We start from the raw sequence: 18178 nt of genomic DNA, 5'->3' as shown, positions 1-18178 counted from the left end.
AAAAAGGGATATAAGACTTTTTGATAAGCTGAAGTAAATTTTTATCTGTGAAGTCACATGAGAAGTGAAATAAAAAATCAAAGTAGGCTAAAGATTCTTACTTCTACTCGTAACGTGTCATTTGTAACAATATGTTACGAATTTCGGTAATTTCCGTATTCTACTAGTGTGTAAAACAGGCTGATCTTACTAGGGGTATCGACAATCACGATCAAAGTCCATCAATTGGTTCCAAATAAGTTAACTCGTTTTCAAAAGTATGAGGTTGGGGGAGGGGTAATGACTGTTATACGTGCAAAACACAAAGTTATTAATTCTTTAATATGTTTATTGATTTATTTTGATAGGTGTGGATTGCGTGGATTTAGTGTTATGTCCTCGCAAGTATTCAATATTATTTTACTTTATTGGCCATCCGTCGCTTTACCTTTCGATGCCAGAACGCAATGAATATCTGAATATACAGTGGACCACATTAATAACAAACACACTAGAAATGAATTGGTTTTAACGAACGAGTGTATGCGCCCAATCCACCCACCCACCCCTCCTTAACTCCCCCTTTAATGAAGGTATACTGATGTATAAAACAGAATTTTTCTGCTTTGGAATGTTCCTTTTGTCTGTTCTCTATCGTTTCTTCAAAAAAGAATGTCCAAGCTTAATGCGGACTCGATTGATAGCAATAGGTTAGGTACTGGTAGGGTCTCTTTCACCTCCGCAGTTTTTATCCCTTTCTATGTAACCTGTCCCTAGCATTAAATGAGACGACTTTGAACCAGCGCACTTTGAACACACTCTTCCCGTGATCGTATTCCGGGAGGAGACGAATAGGATGTGAGCGTGTGGTTTTCTGAGAGATCGAGATGATTTTGTATTCTTGTGAAAACCAATCTTCTCTCAGAAGGAAGAAAAGTGTATTAAAAGCCATTTTAAAAATTAACAACAAAAATCATTTGGGTAACTGACTTGTTAGATTAACTGGTAGATTATTGTTCACGGGACCTCCTTCTGTCTATTTGTTTTTTGGATGGGCTCTTCTGACCTCCCATGTTGGGCAGAGAGGTCACTCACTTTGTCTTCAATCCCCCATAATATCTGCTTCCCCTTTCCCTGCTGCTCTCTACCTTTGTTCTGGATTGAGATTTTTTTGGGGGGTTTTTTTTTTTTGTTTTTGTTTTTTGTTTGTTTGCTGGTGTGGTAGGGATTCTTAACTGAGAGTGAGACGGTCGAATGTATATTGCCATTTTTTTTAGTGATGATTTTTTTTCTCCTTGTCAGTCATCTCACTCTGTGTTGTGTACCATCATAGTTATCGGTTTTGAATACTGCATGTTGTAACGTTGTAAACATTTCATTGAATTGATCCTTCATAGTGGGATCCTTTGTATGTGCCTAGGTGAGACTTTCATGTCTAAATAGACGCATTCATTTCCCCATTTGAACCAGCACCCTTTGTCTACATCTTTGGTGTTTTTAATTTTGGATCTGCAACTCTCCGTCTATCATCTTCCTTTTTACTGGCGCTCAAATGACCTATTAATGTCGCAAGCATTGTAAAACCCCTTATGAACTCCCTATTTTTTCAGGCTCTTGACAGAAACAGGATTACGTTGTCATCGACCAGAAATCTAGGACGAAAAGGCCGTGATCGTTAAATGAAGATATATCTCTCTCATTTTCTCCTATATTGACACTATAGTGGTCGCCTCCTAAGAGCTAACCGCCTAAATGCATACTCGCGTTTATTGAAAATCAAAATATACTCTTTGAATACACTGAGCATTTATATATCGCAATAATCGCTAGATGTGCTTTCATTTACAAGTAGTCCATATCCAACCGCAACACTTAACGTAATACGAGGCGAGACGGTGCCGCCTGTTAGGCAATCCTTACACTTTTATTTTTAAAAACAGAGATAACTCCTATAACGAACCGGGATTAATTTTGCATCTAAGCTCAGTGAGAGAATGTGAGTGGAGAACCTATTCCAAGGACTAAACTGTGGACCACTCAGAGCGGGATGAACCAGAGACCGACAGGTCCAAAGGCGAGTGACATAACACAAGGCCACAACGCGGCATTTGTTTTTGAGTGCATTCCCTCCTTTTGTAAGTTTTTGTTCTCAGAAATGTCATCATCGAACTTTTACAAAAGTACTGCTTATTCTTGATAAAAATGAACACCAGTATTTATAATGCGCATTTCCACGGTTTATTTATTCCTCCATTTAGCCACACAAAAACAAAACTTTCCTCCATTTATTGCAGTACACTCATTATGTTCTAGTTCTCTTACACTATCCGATTGTAGCGGTATACTGATTTACATCAGGGATGGAGTAATGTGTGTAAAGTACCTTAGTCAATGATACAGTACTGGGATCGGGGTTATGCGATCTTTGTCACCATTTAATCATTGAACATGGTCAGCGAGGGTCAAGAGTTTTACTTGACAGGAATGTCACATATAACAATCGACATCCGACCATTTTTGAAATGCAAATGTGAGAATGCTGGGTTGTCAGGACCCCACACCCTCCCTCCAAATAATAATTTTAAAAAAGACGTTTGTCATTGAATGTGGTCGGATCTCCTTGAGTTCTAGTTAGTCAACACGTTTTAACGTCATGTTTCATAGGTTAATTTAGACTTTTCATAGCCAATAACCACATTTTTTCTCTGAACAAAATATATCATCATCATCATCATCATCATCATCATCGACAACAACAACAACAATTGGAGAGTTCAGCTGTGGTGACAAGTGTTCATTACTCACTACCCAGGCTCATGATCATAACAAAACGATGTTTAGTCATTGTTATTGTAAAATCACCAGAAATGTTATACACCAACATGCACACATCCGTACTAAAATTTACACACAAACACACACACACACACACACACACACACACACACACATACAAGACACACATCTTTTAATTTGATTTTATGATCTGAAAATTTTGATAGGAGTCCTTCCATTAACATGTCGACACTGGATAATCCACGAACGTTTATCTCAACAAAAAAGACAACAAAAAACCAGGTCCTACTGCTATTATTTATTTATGCTTGTGTGTGTGTGTGTGTGTGTGTGTGTGTGAGTGTGTGTGTGAGTGTCGCAAGTTGATATGTTTGTTCATGTAAACATGAATTCGATCTTCATTTGAAGACATATATTTCTCATTTTTGAAGAATATTAAATTATTATTTAATCGTCTCAAAAACATTGGAGAGTTGTATTGACATTCGAACACCATGGTTAAAGACTGAGGTCTCTTCGTATGTTATGTTAGACCGATGCTCTTAAAGATAAAATGCTTGTCTTGATGTCAAGATGTCTGCGTTTACCTTTACGGATCAGGCGACACTTTTTATTCGAAATAATTTGTGATCAGTAGTGTATCTAAATGTTCACACCCATTAAAACAAAAAGTTCAGCCGTTCAAAGTCCATCATTTCAAGAGTAACCTTATCCTGAGCACGATCTCAGACAGTCTTGTGATATTTTACCTGCCAAAATTTTTGTTTGAACACCCGTCAAAGGTTACAACCATTTTCAATCATCTGTTATCTTGTGTGTGTGTGTGTGTGTGTGTGTGTGTGTGTGTGTGTGTGTGCTCGCGCGCGCGTGTGTGTGTTATTCTAGTCATAATTTCTGTCTGTCTGTCTAGACGATATAATCAGTGGCCCTTTTGACTGTTTTGTCTTGAGTAGACAACGATTAACAACACTTCATGATGTCGTGTGAGTTCTCTACGTGACGCATGATAGCGGCATGGTGGTCGTCTCACGTCTCTGGAGTAAATGTGATCATGTATTTCTTTGACATTATTACCCAGTTTTCGTAGAATCAAGGACATGATGGAGGGGAGGGGGTAGACGAGGGAAAACATCTCCGCCCTCTTGCATCTCTTTTTAAAGGCATCATTGATTTTTTCCCCGTCTTTTGTTCGAGCTATGAAATCCTTTTTTAATTTTTAATTAATTAATTTATTTATTAATTGTTTTGCATCTGGTTCACCCCGACACAATACCGTTTAGAGGTGATGGGTGATGGGTCACAATTTAGGCATAACCTGGAGCAAAATTACAGTCCAACTTTTGTGCCATGATTTCGGTACATCCTTTCATGACAAGCCCTCTAGTTGGATTATATGGGCCTTGAGACATTTGGCTTGTCAAAGGAAGGTCGTGGCGATTTTGAAGTGATGTCTTATTTGATAATGAGTTAGCATTGCACTAAACACTTTCAGATTAACAAGTTTCTTGTTGAAAATGCAATCATGGTCATTTTGAAGTGTTGTGATGTTTGATAATAAACTGTATGTAACTTCAAGGACTGTAAAATTGACATACTTTCTCACGCTTATCTCTACATTTTTATTCATGGTTTTCATGATATTCAGGATTTTGGGTTTTTAAAAAAAATCAATTTCTCAATAATTCTAACTTTATTAAGTAGTGAATGGGAGTGTCGCTGTCTTGTAGTGGGTCTGGTCAGAATTTTGACACATTAAAAACTTCTTTATATTGCTCCTCTGGCTGGTCTGTGCATCTTTTATGTGATTTTCTATTTTCAGTCATATATCAGCAACAGGACAGGTTTCGTCATTTACGTCCTGAACTTGGGCTCTCTGCTGATTATTCCTGCTGCCACCATCTACTACTTACATCCTGTCATTGGTAAGAATTGACTTTGGAACATTTATTATATGCCAGGCTGATAATAAAAGAACCCCCCCCCCCCCCCCCCCCCCATTGTAAAAAAAAATGCATTCTGCACAACAAAAGAACTCTATTTTTAACTAGATTTTTTTTCTTTTATGTTCCTGATAAGAATTTCCTTTTAAAAAAATCTTTATTATTATTATCGTTATTGTTATTCTTCTTCTTCTTCTTCTTCTTCTTCTTCTTCTTCTTCTTCTTCTTCTTCTTCTTCTTATTATTATTATTATTATTATTATTATTATTATTATTATTATTATTATTATTATTATTATTATTATTATTATTTTTTTATTATTTTTATTTTTATTATTATTATTATTATTATTATTATTATTATTATTATTAGTATTATTATTATTATTTTATTATTATTTTTATTATTATTATTATTATTATTTGTTAGAAAACCTTGTACAATTACCTTACTGTTGAAAAGACCTTTCAGATTTTTATTTTTAATAAATAAATTAGTAAATAAATATATATGCAATGAATTACATTAATGAAAGTTTAAAGAGTATGTCATTGGACCCCCTAAGCTTTTCTTTACATTTTTACTTGATTTAGAAATTGTTTTTCAATGATGTGATCAGTTGTATCTAAAGGCTCAGTTGCCGTGTATTCAATATTCAATTTATATCTTTATCTGATCATCCAGTGTTTTCCATGTTCACCCTGGGTTCTACTACAATCTCTTTCCTCAAGTTGATCTCATACGGCCATTCCAACTACTGGTATAGACAGCTAAGATCATCCAATGCCGGAAAGCTCAAACGACGGAGATCTTTCAATTCTGCCTGTGATGAAAGTGAGTTTAGGTATTACTAGGTCTATATCAGAAGTAATGTGAACTGCCATTAGTCTCGGAATATCTTTCAATATTTATATGTATTTCATGAACATCTGTGAAGGAACTTTTATATTTTGTAAATATTTTGTCATACAATTGGTTAGTTTTTATCATTAGATTTCATTTAAAACTTCTGCGATTCAAAGGGAAAGCAATGTATAGACACATTTTGTGACAGTTGGAAACAGTGAAAAGAACATTTTTAGTCTTTTGAGTTTTCAGTTTGTAAGGGTTTAACTATTGGAAAATCACCTTTTGTGCTACAGATTCTTTACCTTGTTTTCAATTCAAGAAGTATATACCTATTGGTAATAATGTTTTCAAAACATAACCATAGAAATTCAACACGTTTTGTAAATGATAATGGATTAGGATATGATCTATTAATCTGGTGCATCTTTTTTGTAATAATATTGTGTCCATGCCACTTTACCAAATTGCATTTCAAGGTTTGTCAGTTTTCCTTTTATTACACTTCATTAGACTTGAATTGTGCGGCTATGTGGTGTAGTGGTATGACTCTTGCTTTTGGACCGGAAGGTCCTGGGTTCGAGCCTCGCTCGGCATATAGTTGGGCCCTTGGAAAAGGCTCTTTACTCACTTTCTCTCATCGTACTCAGGTGTAAAATGAGTACTTGGTCATTAACAGCCTTGTCTCTGTCCAAAAAAATTGTAATATCACCTAACATGTTAAGTGTTGCTGTTGGTCAGGGACCCATTGCAAAGCGTTTTAAGCATATTTAGTGGATATTGCGCTATATAAATGCTCTATTAGACTTTCTTGTCTGAGCATGCATTGGCGGTTTTGATCTAGTTTTTTTTTGTTTGAAGTCTGACAGTATCACATAAGAGTTGTATGACGCAGTATGAAATGGAAAGAAACTTATCAGATTAATTATTATACCTGTATATAAAGTAGTCCTTCAGAGTCATAACTGCTTGCTACACTTTGGATTGGATGTTATTCTCTCGCAAAGTTCTTCCAACCAGATCTAGCAGACCAGGCTACCCAATCACTGCTGGGTGGACAAGGCTTTAGAAAAATGTCACTGCACCCTGGATTGATACTGATCCCTTTGTTTGTGATGTTTGCGCTTTACCTCTGGGATGTTGGGACCTCCAGTATGGAAAGAGAATCATGCAGAGAAAAAAAAAAGACCTTTTTAAATGTGCAAATTTATTCATTCATTGAATTGATTATTTCATGTTTTGAGAAACTAAGCTTTCAATCTATTCAGGAATAAGTTTTTACCAGTTTGTTTTATACCATAGAAACCTAATTAAATTCTACTGGTTATGTACGTCTCCATTTCATTGCTTAATGTACAATTATAATTTTTTAAAAATTCTGTTCATAGAGCTGGCTAAAGGATCTAGTCCACCAAGGGATTATCAAGTTTATCCAGAAAATCTTCGGGTCAAAGGTCAGCATCCAAGGATTCATCTTTTTCTTTTTAATTTTATTTTATCTCATAGAAAGTGGGTTTTTTTTGTTTGGAATACCTACGTTTTTTAAGGAGATATGTAGTGCTAGAAGCTTTTGAAAGCCTTCTAACAACCAGATTAAGGACTCGTGTTGCAACAAGCGTGTCACCTCATTACATCAGCTTTAACAGACTGGTATTTGACCAATATTAAGTAAATATATCCAGATGTTAATTTATCAAATATGGTGAATCCAACACTTATTAGCATGTACAATGTTTTGCAAGATTTAGAATACTTGCAGAAATTATATATTAAATTATCTTCAAATTTATTTCACCACTTTATATATTCGAATACAAACATTAGATACATTCACCATTTCAAATGAAACTCCTTTAACCTTTATAAGCTGAAAAAAGAAATGGTTGCCTTGCTTTATGACCCACTTGTCTCTAAAGTATTGAATACTAAGCTGCTAGAAGCTTTGGCTGTAAAAAGTAATTTTCAAATATAAATATAGCAGATCCTAAAAATAATTAAAAATACTGAGCTCAGAATGTTTTCGGCTCAAAACTCCTCTTCAGTCAATAACAAAAGTAGTTGTAAAATTCCCTTTTAAATTAACAAAAAGAGAGGGGACTGTTTATGCCGCAATGACATATCGATTTCAAATTTAATAAACTTGAAACTTGATGGTATCATTTTTTTAAAAGCATTCATGTGAGTCGTATTTAAATCTATGAAAAAAGGTAGTTTTTGTTTCAATACAGCTCGGATTACCCAATACTAATTATGAAACTTGTAAATTTTGATCTATCTATCTTTGTTGTACCTGGTCTGAAATGTAATTATATATATATTTTCGAAATTTGTTCATTGTAAGTGCTTTGTTGGATTTCTAGAAGTTTTTCATAAATAGAAGTCTGTTTTATATCAATGGTGAATGGTTCAAACCTTGTAAGTCTTGAAAGACAAAATTCTGCTTTTACAGACTTGTATGGTTTGTATTGGTGAAAATTGAATTCAACTGAAATGCATGTGTTGCTCATCTGATTATTTTTCCACAAAATCAAGTAAGAGCGTCCTTGGTGGTCATGATTTAATTATAAATTAAAAAGTATCTTATTTCTGGACTTACATGGCTTGCAGTTTTCTCTGTCATATTGTTTATTTTGATTTTCATTTTTTTATTACTTTTATTTGTCTCTTCAGATTTGGCTTATTTCATGGTTGCCCCCACCCTGTGTTATGAGCTGAATTTTCCCAGGTCAGCACGTATCAGGAAGAGGTTTCTCATCAAACGTGTTTTGGAAATGGTGATTATCTCTTCACCTTGATAGTTACCCTTAACATTGATGCTTATCCTCTGATTTGATCCATTCAATAACAGTTTAAAATAAATAAAAAAAAAAATTATAATGATTATGTCCTTCAGAATTTCAGTCTAAGATTTTTTTTGACAATCTTTTAATTCTTTGAGATTCCTTCAGTTTAGGACAGCCTACTGTAGGACTTTTTTTTATCAAGGGAACAAATTTCCAAAACTTGAAAGATTTTTTTACGGAGTAAACAACCACAATTTAGATTTTATGTTTACAATAGAAATATTGATCAGTTCTCTTTTCGCGTCCTCGCCTTTTAAAAAAAAATTATTTTTTTAATTGAATGCTTATTCTAGATATTTCTATTCCCTTATTATTCTTTCACCCACAGGCATTTCTTATTTGGCTCTCGGTGTGTCTTGTCCAACAGGTATGCCCATTGGAAAATCAAATCTTAAATAGACCTACCAGTTATGCAGATTTCTATGATATACGAAGTTTTCAAAAGTCATTTTAGAAGCTTTGACACAAAATCAAATCAATATTAAGGTATTATGAAGTTTGGGATAAAATTTAGTTGTCATTAATTTATAAAAGATAAATAATGAAAAACAGTTTTGTAAAAACTATCAGTCTAGCAGAAATAGCTTTCCAAAGGGTTAAAAATGTGTGGAGAAATTTTTAACTCTTTTAACACTTTAAAAAGTTATTAAATTACTGCTTAAATTGTGGAGGCATAGTCTCACTATTTAGATTATTTTTTTATCATGTATCCCACAGAAACTAATGAAATCTAAATTTTCTCAAAGTTTTACAATGACTTATTTTATTAATTTTGTGTAGAAAATGTTAGTAAGACAACCTTCTACGAATATATTTATTATATGAGTCTAAAGTGGCCAAATTCAGATTGTCTTCCAGATTCAGATTTTTATGACAAAAAAAAAAAAAAATGGAGGATAATTGATGAAAATATTATTGTCAAAATGATAATGGTTGAAATTTTACACAGTGAGTTTATAGAGATTTGTTTGTTTTGTTTAGATTTGTTTGTTTATTTTTGTTTTGTTTTTTTAATTCAAATTTTTCTCCAAGAAATATAAAGATCCCCTATTTGTTGCCAGTGGCAGTTCTACGAGTATTTGATCATTTTAATTGATGATATTTGAAGGACGAGTTTTCTGGCCAAAATTGTTTAAAAGTGATTTTAAAGTTGTAAAAGTTTTTCTTTCGAAATAACACATTTGATGATTGGCAAAATGCCCAAGAAACACAAATTGTCATAATTGATTCAGGGGTTCCAATTTTGTTCTTTTACATTATTATTTTCTGTTAAACATGTACGCACACCATGATTTTCTACTTGCCATCAGTTTACGGAGTATTATTATCTCTATTATTTGTTGTCTAGTGGATCGTTCCTACAGTCAACAATGCCCAACAACCTCTGGCTGAAATGGAAGTTTTCAAAATGTTGGAACGTTTGCTTAAACTTTCAGTAAGTATTCTGGTTTCAACTCTTCAACAACAGGATTGAATTTATTTTTTATCATACTTTCTTTCATATATTGTCAGTAAAATCTGACCTCTGGGTGGGGTTCATAATGGGCAGGGAGGTACTTACGGTGTCGTCTATATCCCAATATTTGTTTTCCAACTTGCTTTCTGTCTTTGTCTTAGAATGAGATTACTTAGTTTTGCTGGGTGGGGTTCCATACCTCCACAGTGGGCAGGGAGGTACTTACAGTGTCTTCTATCCCCTTGTAGCTGTTTTCCAATTTGCTTTCTGTCTTTGTCCTTGGCTGGGAGGGAAACAGTCAAATGCATAGTTATTGTTTTGGGAGATGATATTTTTTTCCTTGTAAATCATCTCTCTGTTATGTCTTATTATAGTTGTTATTTTTTAATGTATAATGAAATGTAAGCATTTGACTGTATTCCTCTTTGTTGTATCGTGTGCTTGTGTCTGGATGAGACTTATAGGTGATCTCAGACTTGAGTACATTGATGGTATGCTCTTGGAATCTACATCTGATCCCTATTTGTTCCTAGTTCTGTGTCTTCCTTTCTCTTGGGTGCTTTAATTGCAATATTAGTACTTTCTACTATCCCATTTTCTTTCTTTTTCCTTGCGCTGATATAACCTAAATATGTTGCAAGCGCCGTAAAACCCTTAAAAACAAAAACAAAAACAACTTAGTTTTGACCTGGCCCTGGCTGGATACCCTGGCTGAGAGGGAAACAGTCAAATGTATAGTTAGTTTTGGGAGATGATATTTTTTCCTAGTAATTCATCTCTCTGTTATATAGGATTTGTAAACATTTGAGTGTGTTCCTCTTAGTGGGGACCTGTGCTTAACATCAGGATGAGACATTTAGGTGATCTCATACCAAGTACGAATTACTTTGATGGTGTGCACTTTGAATTTACATCTGTTTCATATTTGAACCATTTCCCCTTTGTCTTACCTTTTCTTGGGTGCTTTATTTGTAATTCTAGAACTTATTACTATCCCAATTTTTTTTCTTCCTTTTTACTGGCGCTGATATGACCTTAGTGTGGTGCACGCGCTGTAAAACCCTGAAAAACAGACCAACACGTCTGACCTAACCATTTATTTCAATATGATAGTAGCCACAGCAATGGGATTCTAGCTTCAGTAAAACCCAATTTACTTGATATTTCTTACTTGATCAAAATGAAAAGATCTGATGGGGGATGAAATTGGGGATAACAATATTTAGACTAAAACCTAAAATAGGGATAACAATATTTAGACTAAAACCTACTAGTATATTAGTGTTTTGGTCATCTTAAAAAATGCTGGTATGCAAATATAAACCTGCAACAGGTTAATATGAAAGTTTCTTCATAGATTTTATTTTATTTTTGTTTTTCACAGATACCAAATCATTTTATCTGGCTGATATTTTTTTACTGGTTTTTCCACTCGGCGTTAAACATAGTGGCTGAATTGACTAAATTTGGAGACAGAGAGTTTTACAAAGACTGGTGGTAAGTCTGGCTGGTTGATATCAATGTTGGTTCTCAGATTAATTGTCCTTGATCCTTTCAACTGGGATTTATTGGAGGTCAAAATGACCTCTCACATAGCTTTCTTGGCCATTGATAATGGACACTTGCCTGGTTCCGTTTTTTTTTTTCACGCTTTCAAAACAGTCTAGTATTGTTATGGAGTTTTATCAAGAGTCACAATTATATTTTTAATCAAGATTTAGAACCAAGATAACGTACTTGTTCGTTTGCTCGTCTGCATAGCAAAAGATTAGCATTTAAGTTCCAGTGATGATGATTTTCTTTCTTTTTTTTTTCTTTTATTTTTTTTTCAAAGACATTTTCTTATCTTAAGACTGTATCATGTTTTCAAAAAAAAGTAGCACATTTTCAGTTTAAATATTTTTAGATTATATTTATTTTCAGGAATGCTGACTCTGTTTCTCAATTCTGGCAGCATTGGAATATACCGGTACACAGGTTTGGTCTCAGGTCAGTTTTACTATAAGCTTTATTCTAGTTTGTCATCTTTAGGATTAGTTTAAGTTGCTGGCTGGTTATCTTTCCTTGATTTTGACCCTTTTACGATGAGACATTAGGAAACGATTGTTGGTGCTCAGTTTTTTTCTGATTTTGGGTTTTATTATATTGAGCAAGAATGCAAGAATTAATAAAAGCCTCAAAAAAGAAACCAAATATAAAGCAGAAACATTTTTAGGCTGTTTAGTTATTCTTGATAATTAATCCTCTTTTGCCTACTTAGTAATTGCATTTTTTTTCTAGTGGTTAAGTTTTAGTTTTCAACTTTGCATGAGATGGGGACAATTGTAAAATACACAACAAAAGCTTGTACAAGTGTAATATAGGTGTGGGGTCTTTTGACCTCCCATGGTGGGCAAGAGGTCACTTACTGTGTCTCCTATCCCATTATGTCTGTTTTCTGGGTTGCTCTCTGTCTTTGTCTTTGGACTGAGATTCCTTGGTTTTGTCCTGGCCCTGGCTGGAGTCCTTAGCTGGGAGGGAAACTGTCAAATCTATAGTTATGGTTTTTGGGAGATGATATTTTTTTCCTTATAAATCATCTCCCTGTTGTACTGTTACATTTGTTATTTTGAATATTTAATGTAAACATTTTTGAGTGTATCCCTGTTAGTAGGATCCTGTTCTTGTGTCTGGATGAGACTTTTAGGTGATCTTAAACTAAGTACATTGATAGCATGCTCTTGGAATCTACTTTTGTTCCCGATTTGAACCTATTCCCCTTTTAAGTTTTAAATTGTAATTCTTGAAGCTATACCATTTTTTTTTTTTAATCGGCGCTGAAATGACCTAAATGCGTGCAAGCGCTATGAAACCCTTACAAACAAAACAAACAAACAAGCGTGGGTACGGATTTGAGGGTTTTGTTAAAACAGATTTTTTCCATATTGCTAACAGCATAGGTGATAAATGTTAATACTTTTGTCTCCTTCCCAGACACATATACAAGCCTCTGCTTAATAAAGGGGTCAATAAACTCTATGCAATGTGTGCAGTCTTCTTGATTTCCGCATTCTTTCATGAGGTATGATATGCATTGAAAATTGTTATGTTTAGTGATATTAATAACAGTAATCATGATGATGATGATGATAATAATAGTAATAATGGTAATAATAATAATAATAATAATAATAATAATAATAATAATAATAATGAATTTATGTTCCTCCCTTCAAAAGAGCGGTTGGTGCTTACATCATTCATTGTTTACTATCACGTAAAAGTATCTTTAAAAAACATATTTGGCTTAAATCCTCTACTGCCAATAAAAAGCTAAATTGAATCTTTGTTCTAACAAGATAATTTTGATTCAGTATTTTTAAAGATTAGATGTAATTACTTTTTTTTGTTTCGTTTTTAACTTCAGTACTTGGTCAGTGTTCCTCTTCGCATGTTTAAAGTGTGGGCTTTCATGGGAATGTTGATGCAGGTGAGTCGACCAAAGAGATGTAAGATTGGAATGTATGAAACAATCCCAGACAAAAGTAGAAAGATAAATATAAGAAATAAATAATTCCACCATAAGAACTCATAATCATTAATACTGATCAGATATAGAGACAATATGATTACAAAACACATTATCAATGTGCTCAAACCCCTTACAAGGGGTCCAAGCCAACCGCAATAATTAACAGGTTGGACAAGACATGATGACTGTAAGGCGTTGTTACATTTTTTCGACAGAGATGAAGCTGTTGCCAGCCAGGTAAACATACTACATCTGAGAAGGTGAGAAAAGGCGAATAAAAAGTCTTTTCTAAGGACTCGACTTTGTATCACCCACTGCAGGATTCAAACCTGTTATCAATGAGTCAGGGGGTGGGTAACATACAAGACCACAAAATGGCACAGCTGATCAAATAGTGGTGATCATCTCGTGTTGTACGGTATAATGGTTAGCTTGCATTTCTGGGTAGCAAGAGATATTGGATGGCTTTGTTTCTTCATTAGACATATTATATATGCAATTGCCACTGCTTTCTTATGTCCAATATAGAGGTTACTATTTTAGGAACAACTCGCATGAATAAATAAAATTCCCAAGGTGAAATTTGTCTTTAGGGTTTATTCCAAGGGAGATTGGAATAACCTAGGCGTCAGCCGCAGTGTAGCGCTGCAAAGTGAGCTAGGGCAAGGTGAATTGCTCAAGGCCACACAACGAGGCGGGTTGTCGAACTTGGTACCATTTGGGTATGAAGCAAATACCGTACCACTGAGCCATTTAAAAAAAAAAAAAAATATATATATAGAAATAAAGTAAGAAAGAAGAAAAATTTACATACTTTCCTACTCATAAGAGATATTAAGTCGGAATGTTAACTGGTAGTCTTCTTTGTGTGGGTCTTTATTATTATTTTTTAATCAAGATCATGGGACTCAATTTGATATATTCCGTATGCCATTCATATTTTGTTTTTTAATTTTTCATCTGTCATTAACATATTATACATTTGGCATGTATACATATAAATGTGTCATGTAGCGCTGGCTTTATTTGTTATCTCTACTGCATTGTTTGAGATGAAAATTTGGTTCCCAACTGTTTATGATGAGATGCTCACCTCATTGTGTTGTGGATTGGTGGGCATTGTGACATAGGTTTGACTTTTCATTTTGAAAATACCTAATAAAGATTACATTTCAAAAAAACAATTTTTAGAAAAGTGAAAATCAGCTGATAATCTCTTCCCTCATTCCAGATCCCCATGGCCGTAATGACCATTCACATCCATGGAAAATGGGGCAATATTTGTATGTGGCTGTCTGTCATCCTTGGCCAGCCCGTTGCCATCTTGGCCTATTTCCATGACTACTACATTGCTAGTGCCTGGCCTGAAATGACCACCAACTCAACCATTGGACTTTAATAATTTGTTTCATATTTGTATCATATGTGCACGATCGTTCTGTCAGTGAATTGAATTTTGTGATATATTTATGTGGTGGTCAGTAAAAAACCAAAGTGTTGCTCGGTTTAGCATTGAATTGTCTCTAGTGGTTAATGTGAACTTCTCTGTTAATCTTGCTCAAATTTTTTCTATGATTATTAGTTCTGAGTTTTTGTTTATTTTATTAGAAATGTGTTATTAATTTTGATAAAATCCAACCATTGACTGTGTGTGCTGGTTTTCACCAGGGTGGATTGTTTGGCTAGTAATCGAAAGGGCCAGTTTAAAAGAAACCAACAAAAACTGGGATCAGCTATTATAACTCAGTTCTGAGAGATAAACGACTTCCGTCGGCATCTTTGTAAATGCCCCCCCCCCCCCCCGCCACACACACACAAAAATGTAAACTATATTAAAATGCTGTATAAAGCACAACGTTCATCAACTAGAAGATAAAATTTATTTTTCACGGTGACTCGAGTATGAAAGTAAATGGGAATGAACATTATTTAGTGTATCTGTAAATACAGAATTTTTTTCTTCGTACAATGGTTATAGAAAAAAAAAGGAAAATTGATGAAATTGTAAGAATGGAGTCAATGGCTCGAGAAAGTATTCTTTTTTGTTCTCTCTACCTTTTTTTTTTTGGCTGAATATTCTTTTTCATTTTGTATTTATACCATACATATCTGCTTGTATTATACAAAAGTTGGTAATTGATATAACATTTCATTGAATTTACTTTGATTAGATGTTACAAAATTTCGTTGCCTTTTAATTTCTCTGTTAGAATGAAATGCAATTTTATGAAGATTTCTATTTATTAGACCATTTACGGATGTTTCCAATCTGAAGTGGCCACTCTAGTTATTTGAGCCAGGTTAAATTTATAATTTTTTTTTGGATTTTTTTTTCAAAGTTAAACCACAAAGCAGTGATTTCTTTTAAATGTGAAAATACAAGCCACTCAAATAACAGGAATTTAGGACAAGTAATCATAATTTCATCATTTCTACATTCCGACATAAAATGAAAAATCATAAGACAGATTTTATAACTGAAAAAGAAGAGGTCTCAGAGCTCTTACTTCTGCAAAAGTCAAGTGACTGGTGATGCCCCTGGACGAATTGATGAGCTTAATCGTCATTAAAAATAGTTGTGGAATTTCTAACAGGCAGGTCCATTAGAATATAGCTGCTTAGATCACAGGTTTGATAATAATAATAATAATAATAATAATAATAATAATAATTATTATTTAATATATATATTATATTATTATTATTATTATATTATTATTATTATTATTATTATTATTATTATTATTATTATTATTATTATTTAAAAACGATACTTTTTATTTCTTGTACAATCTTGTATCTTTTATTGTTGGCAATGATGATATTGAAGATGATCTATAAGAGAAATTAGTAGCCTTATCAAATTTATGTATATGAATATTATCATTTTGAAGGGGCAGTAATTCAGGTGCATACTTGTGAACTGAAAGATAGCACATTTGATCACCATTGAGTATGCTAAAATGTATCCCCACAGCGTTATATCATTTAGTTTAGTCATACAACAGTCAATACTTAAAATGGAGATAATAAAAGATTTTAAGAGGCCTTTTTCATGCAACTCAGGCATACAATTGTGATAACATAGCTGGATGCCATTTTCATTTGTTGTCAAGTTTTTAATGTATTTATTTCATTTCTATTGTAATGATAATGTATTTATTGTAAAAACCAAATGTATTCAATTCTATTTCATTTTATAACTATGATTATTTCAGTGCCATTAACTTTTTCTTAATTATTCCTGTTAAAGTATTGAAGTTGGTTCTAATGACTGTCATGGATATTGAAATTTATTGGTGCTCCCATGAGTCTAATGACGTTTTTACTCCTAGTTTCACACCAAAAAAGGCTTTTTAAAAAAAAAAGAATGTCGAATTGAGACGGAAAGAGGGGGAAAAAGGAAGAAATCTGGCATGCCTACTTCTTAATCCTAGACATGGAGCAGAGATGATGTAAAGTATTTGGTTGTAGTCATTTTTACATTCTTACTCCCTACACTTTGTAAAGTTTTTCTTAAGGCTTGCAAATAATGCTTTAAATAAAATTTGCCACATTAACCTTTTTTTCCAAAATGTACAGATTTGGTGATTGTCAAATGTTTCCAGGGTCCAATTAGAAACATCCTATGTTCAGACTATTATCTTGCATTTTCTCTATCACTATGGTAACTGATGAAAGTCTTTAGTTTATTAAATTCATTGCATTGAAAGTGACGACTCGTTACTCCACTAGTTCCCAAGGTGAGAGGGGGGTGGAACGACTCAGTTGTGGATGAGCTGTCTGGCCATGTAGAGTAATTTTTGTTCAAAGAATGTATTATATGGGCTAAAGAATATCTATAGTATGTCTTGAGGCATTTTGTGTATTACTTTTGTCTCAACCTAGCCTCAAAATTAGATTAGCAAAATCATATTTGTATCATTCTTATTAAAATTTGTATCGATCATAATCGTAGTGCAACAGATCCAACTGGATAGGGTCTTTGACCTCACACAGTGGGCAGGAGGTCACGCTGCATCTTCTATCCCCTTATATCTGTTTTCAGAGTTGCTTTCTATCTTTGTATTGGAATGGGATCACTTGGTTTTGTCCCAGCCAGAGTCCTTGACTCTGAGGGAGGCAGTCAAATGTCTAGTTATAGTTTTGGGTGGTGATATTTTTTTCCTTGTAAATCATCTGTTATGTATTGTTATATATGTTGTTTTGAATTGATAATGTATGCATTTGAGAAGGATCCTGTGCTTGTGTCTGGATTAGACTTTTAGGTGATCTCAAACTAAGTACAATGACAGTGTGCTCTTGGAATTTACCTCTGTTCCCTATTTGCACCATTCCCCTCTGTCATACTTTTTCTTGGCTGCTTTAATTGTAAATATATTATCTTTTGACCATCCCATTTTCAGATTTTTTACTGGCGCCGAAATTACCTAAATGTGTGCAAGTGCCGTAAAGCCCTTAAAAACAAACAAAACTAAAGATCCAATGATTCACTGAATCTGTTGCTTTACGATTGTGAACAATGTGTGTGAAATGTTGAACAAAGCAAATTTGAACAAATTAGAAGAAATGTAATTATTTGAATCCATTGCTACCACAATAAAAAGAGTGGGGGGGGGGGGGGGGGGGGGGGGTGTACGTTGTTCATTCGTGCTGATTAGTATTGATGAAGATGCTGGCAAAACAAAATAAATGCATCAGGATATTTTATTACTTAATATTGTAATGTTAATTGTATAATTATAAATGTTTTGTATTTTTTAAGCTTCAATGTTTTCACTCAGAATTTGTGAGAAAAAATCGTCA

At 33.7% G+C, this 18178-nt stretch overlaps 1 protein-coding gene across 3 annotated transcripts in view; it reads left to right on the top strand.

The window, feature by feature from the left end:
• The window catches only part of LOC144977151 (diacylglycerol O-acyltransferase 1-like), a 31206-nt gene extending 15377 nt beyond the window's left edge, over nucleotides 1–15829 (top strand). For 2 of the 3 annotated variants that reach the window (XM_078922013.1, XM_078922012.1), the window contains 11 exons: nucleotides 4595–4697; nucleotides 5401–5550; nucleotides 6951–7016; nucleotides 8233–8336; nucleotides 8734–8772; nucleotides 9754–9840; nucleotides 11246–11358; nucleotides 11785–11850; nucleotides 12835–12922; nucleotides 13268–13330; nucleotides 14604–15359. In XM_078922013.1, coding sequence (XP_078778139.1) covers nucleotides 4595–4697; nucleotides 5401–5550; nucleotides 6951–7016; nucleotides 8233–8336; nucleotides 8734–8772; nucleotides 9754–9840; nucleotides 11246–11358; nucleotides 11785–11850; nucleotides 12835–12922; nucleotides 13268–13330; nucleotides 14604–14771 — 1047 coding nt within the window. In that variant the 3' untranslated portion in view covers nucleotides 14772–15359. Of the gene's footprint in view, nucleotides 1–4594; nucleotides 4698–5400; nucleotides 5551–6950; nucleotides 7017–8232; nucleotides 8337–8733; nucleotides 8773–9753; nucleotides 9841–11245; nucleotides 11359–11784; nucleotides 11851–12834; nucleotides 12923–13267; nucleotides 13331–14603 lie in introns of all 3 variants that reach the window. The other variant, XM_078922014.1, reaches the window with a different exon arrangement.
• Nucleotides 15830–18178: the final 2349 nt, after the last annotated feature.

Source organism: Berghia stephanieae, chromosome 7 (assembly GCF_034508935.2).
Source record: "Berghia stephanieae isolate SIO BIC M18660-M18661 chromosome 7, UCSD_Bste_1.3, whole genome shotgun sequence".
NCBI classification, from domain to species: domain Eukaryota; kingdom Metazoa; phylum Mollusca; class Gastropoda; order Nudibranchia; family Aeolidiidae; genus Berghia; species Berghia stephanieae.
The sequence above is the reverse complement of the archived record's forward strand: the minus strand, read 5'-3'. Positions and strand labels throughout refer to the sequence as shown.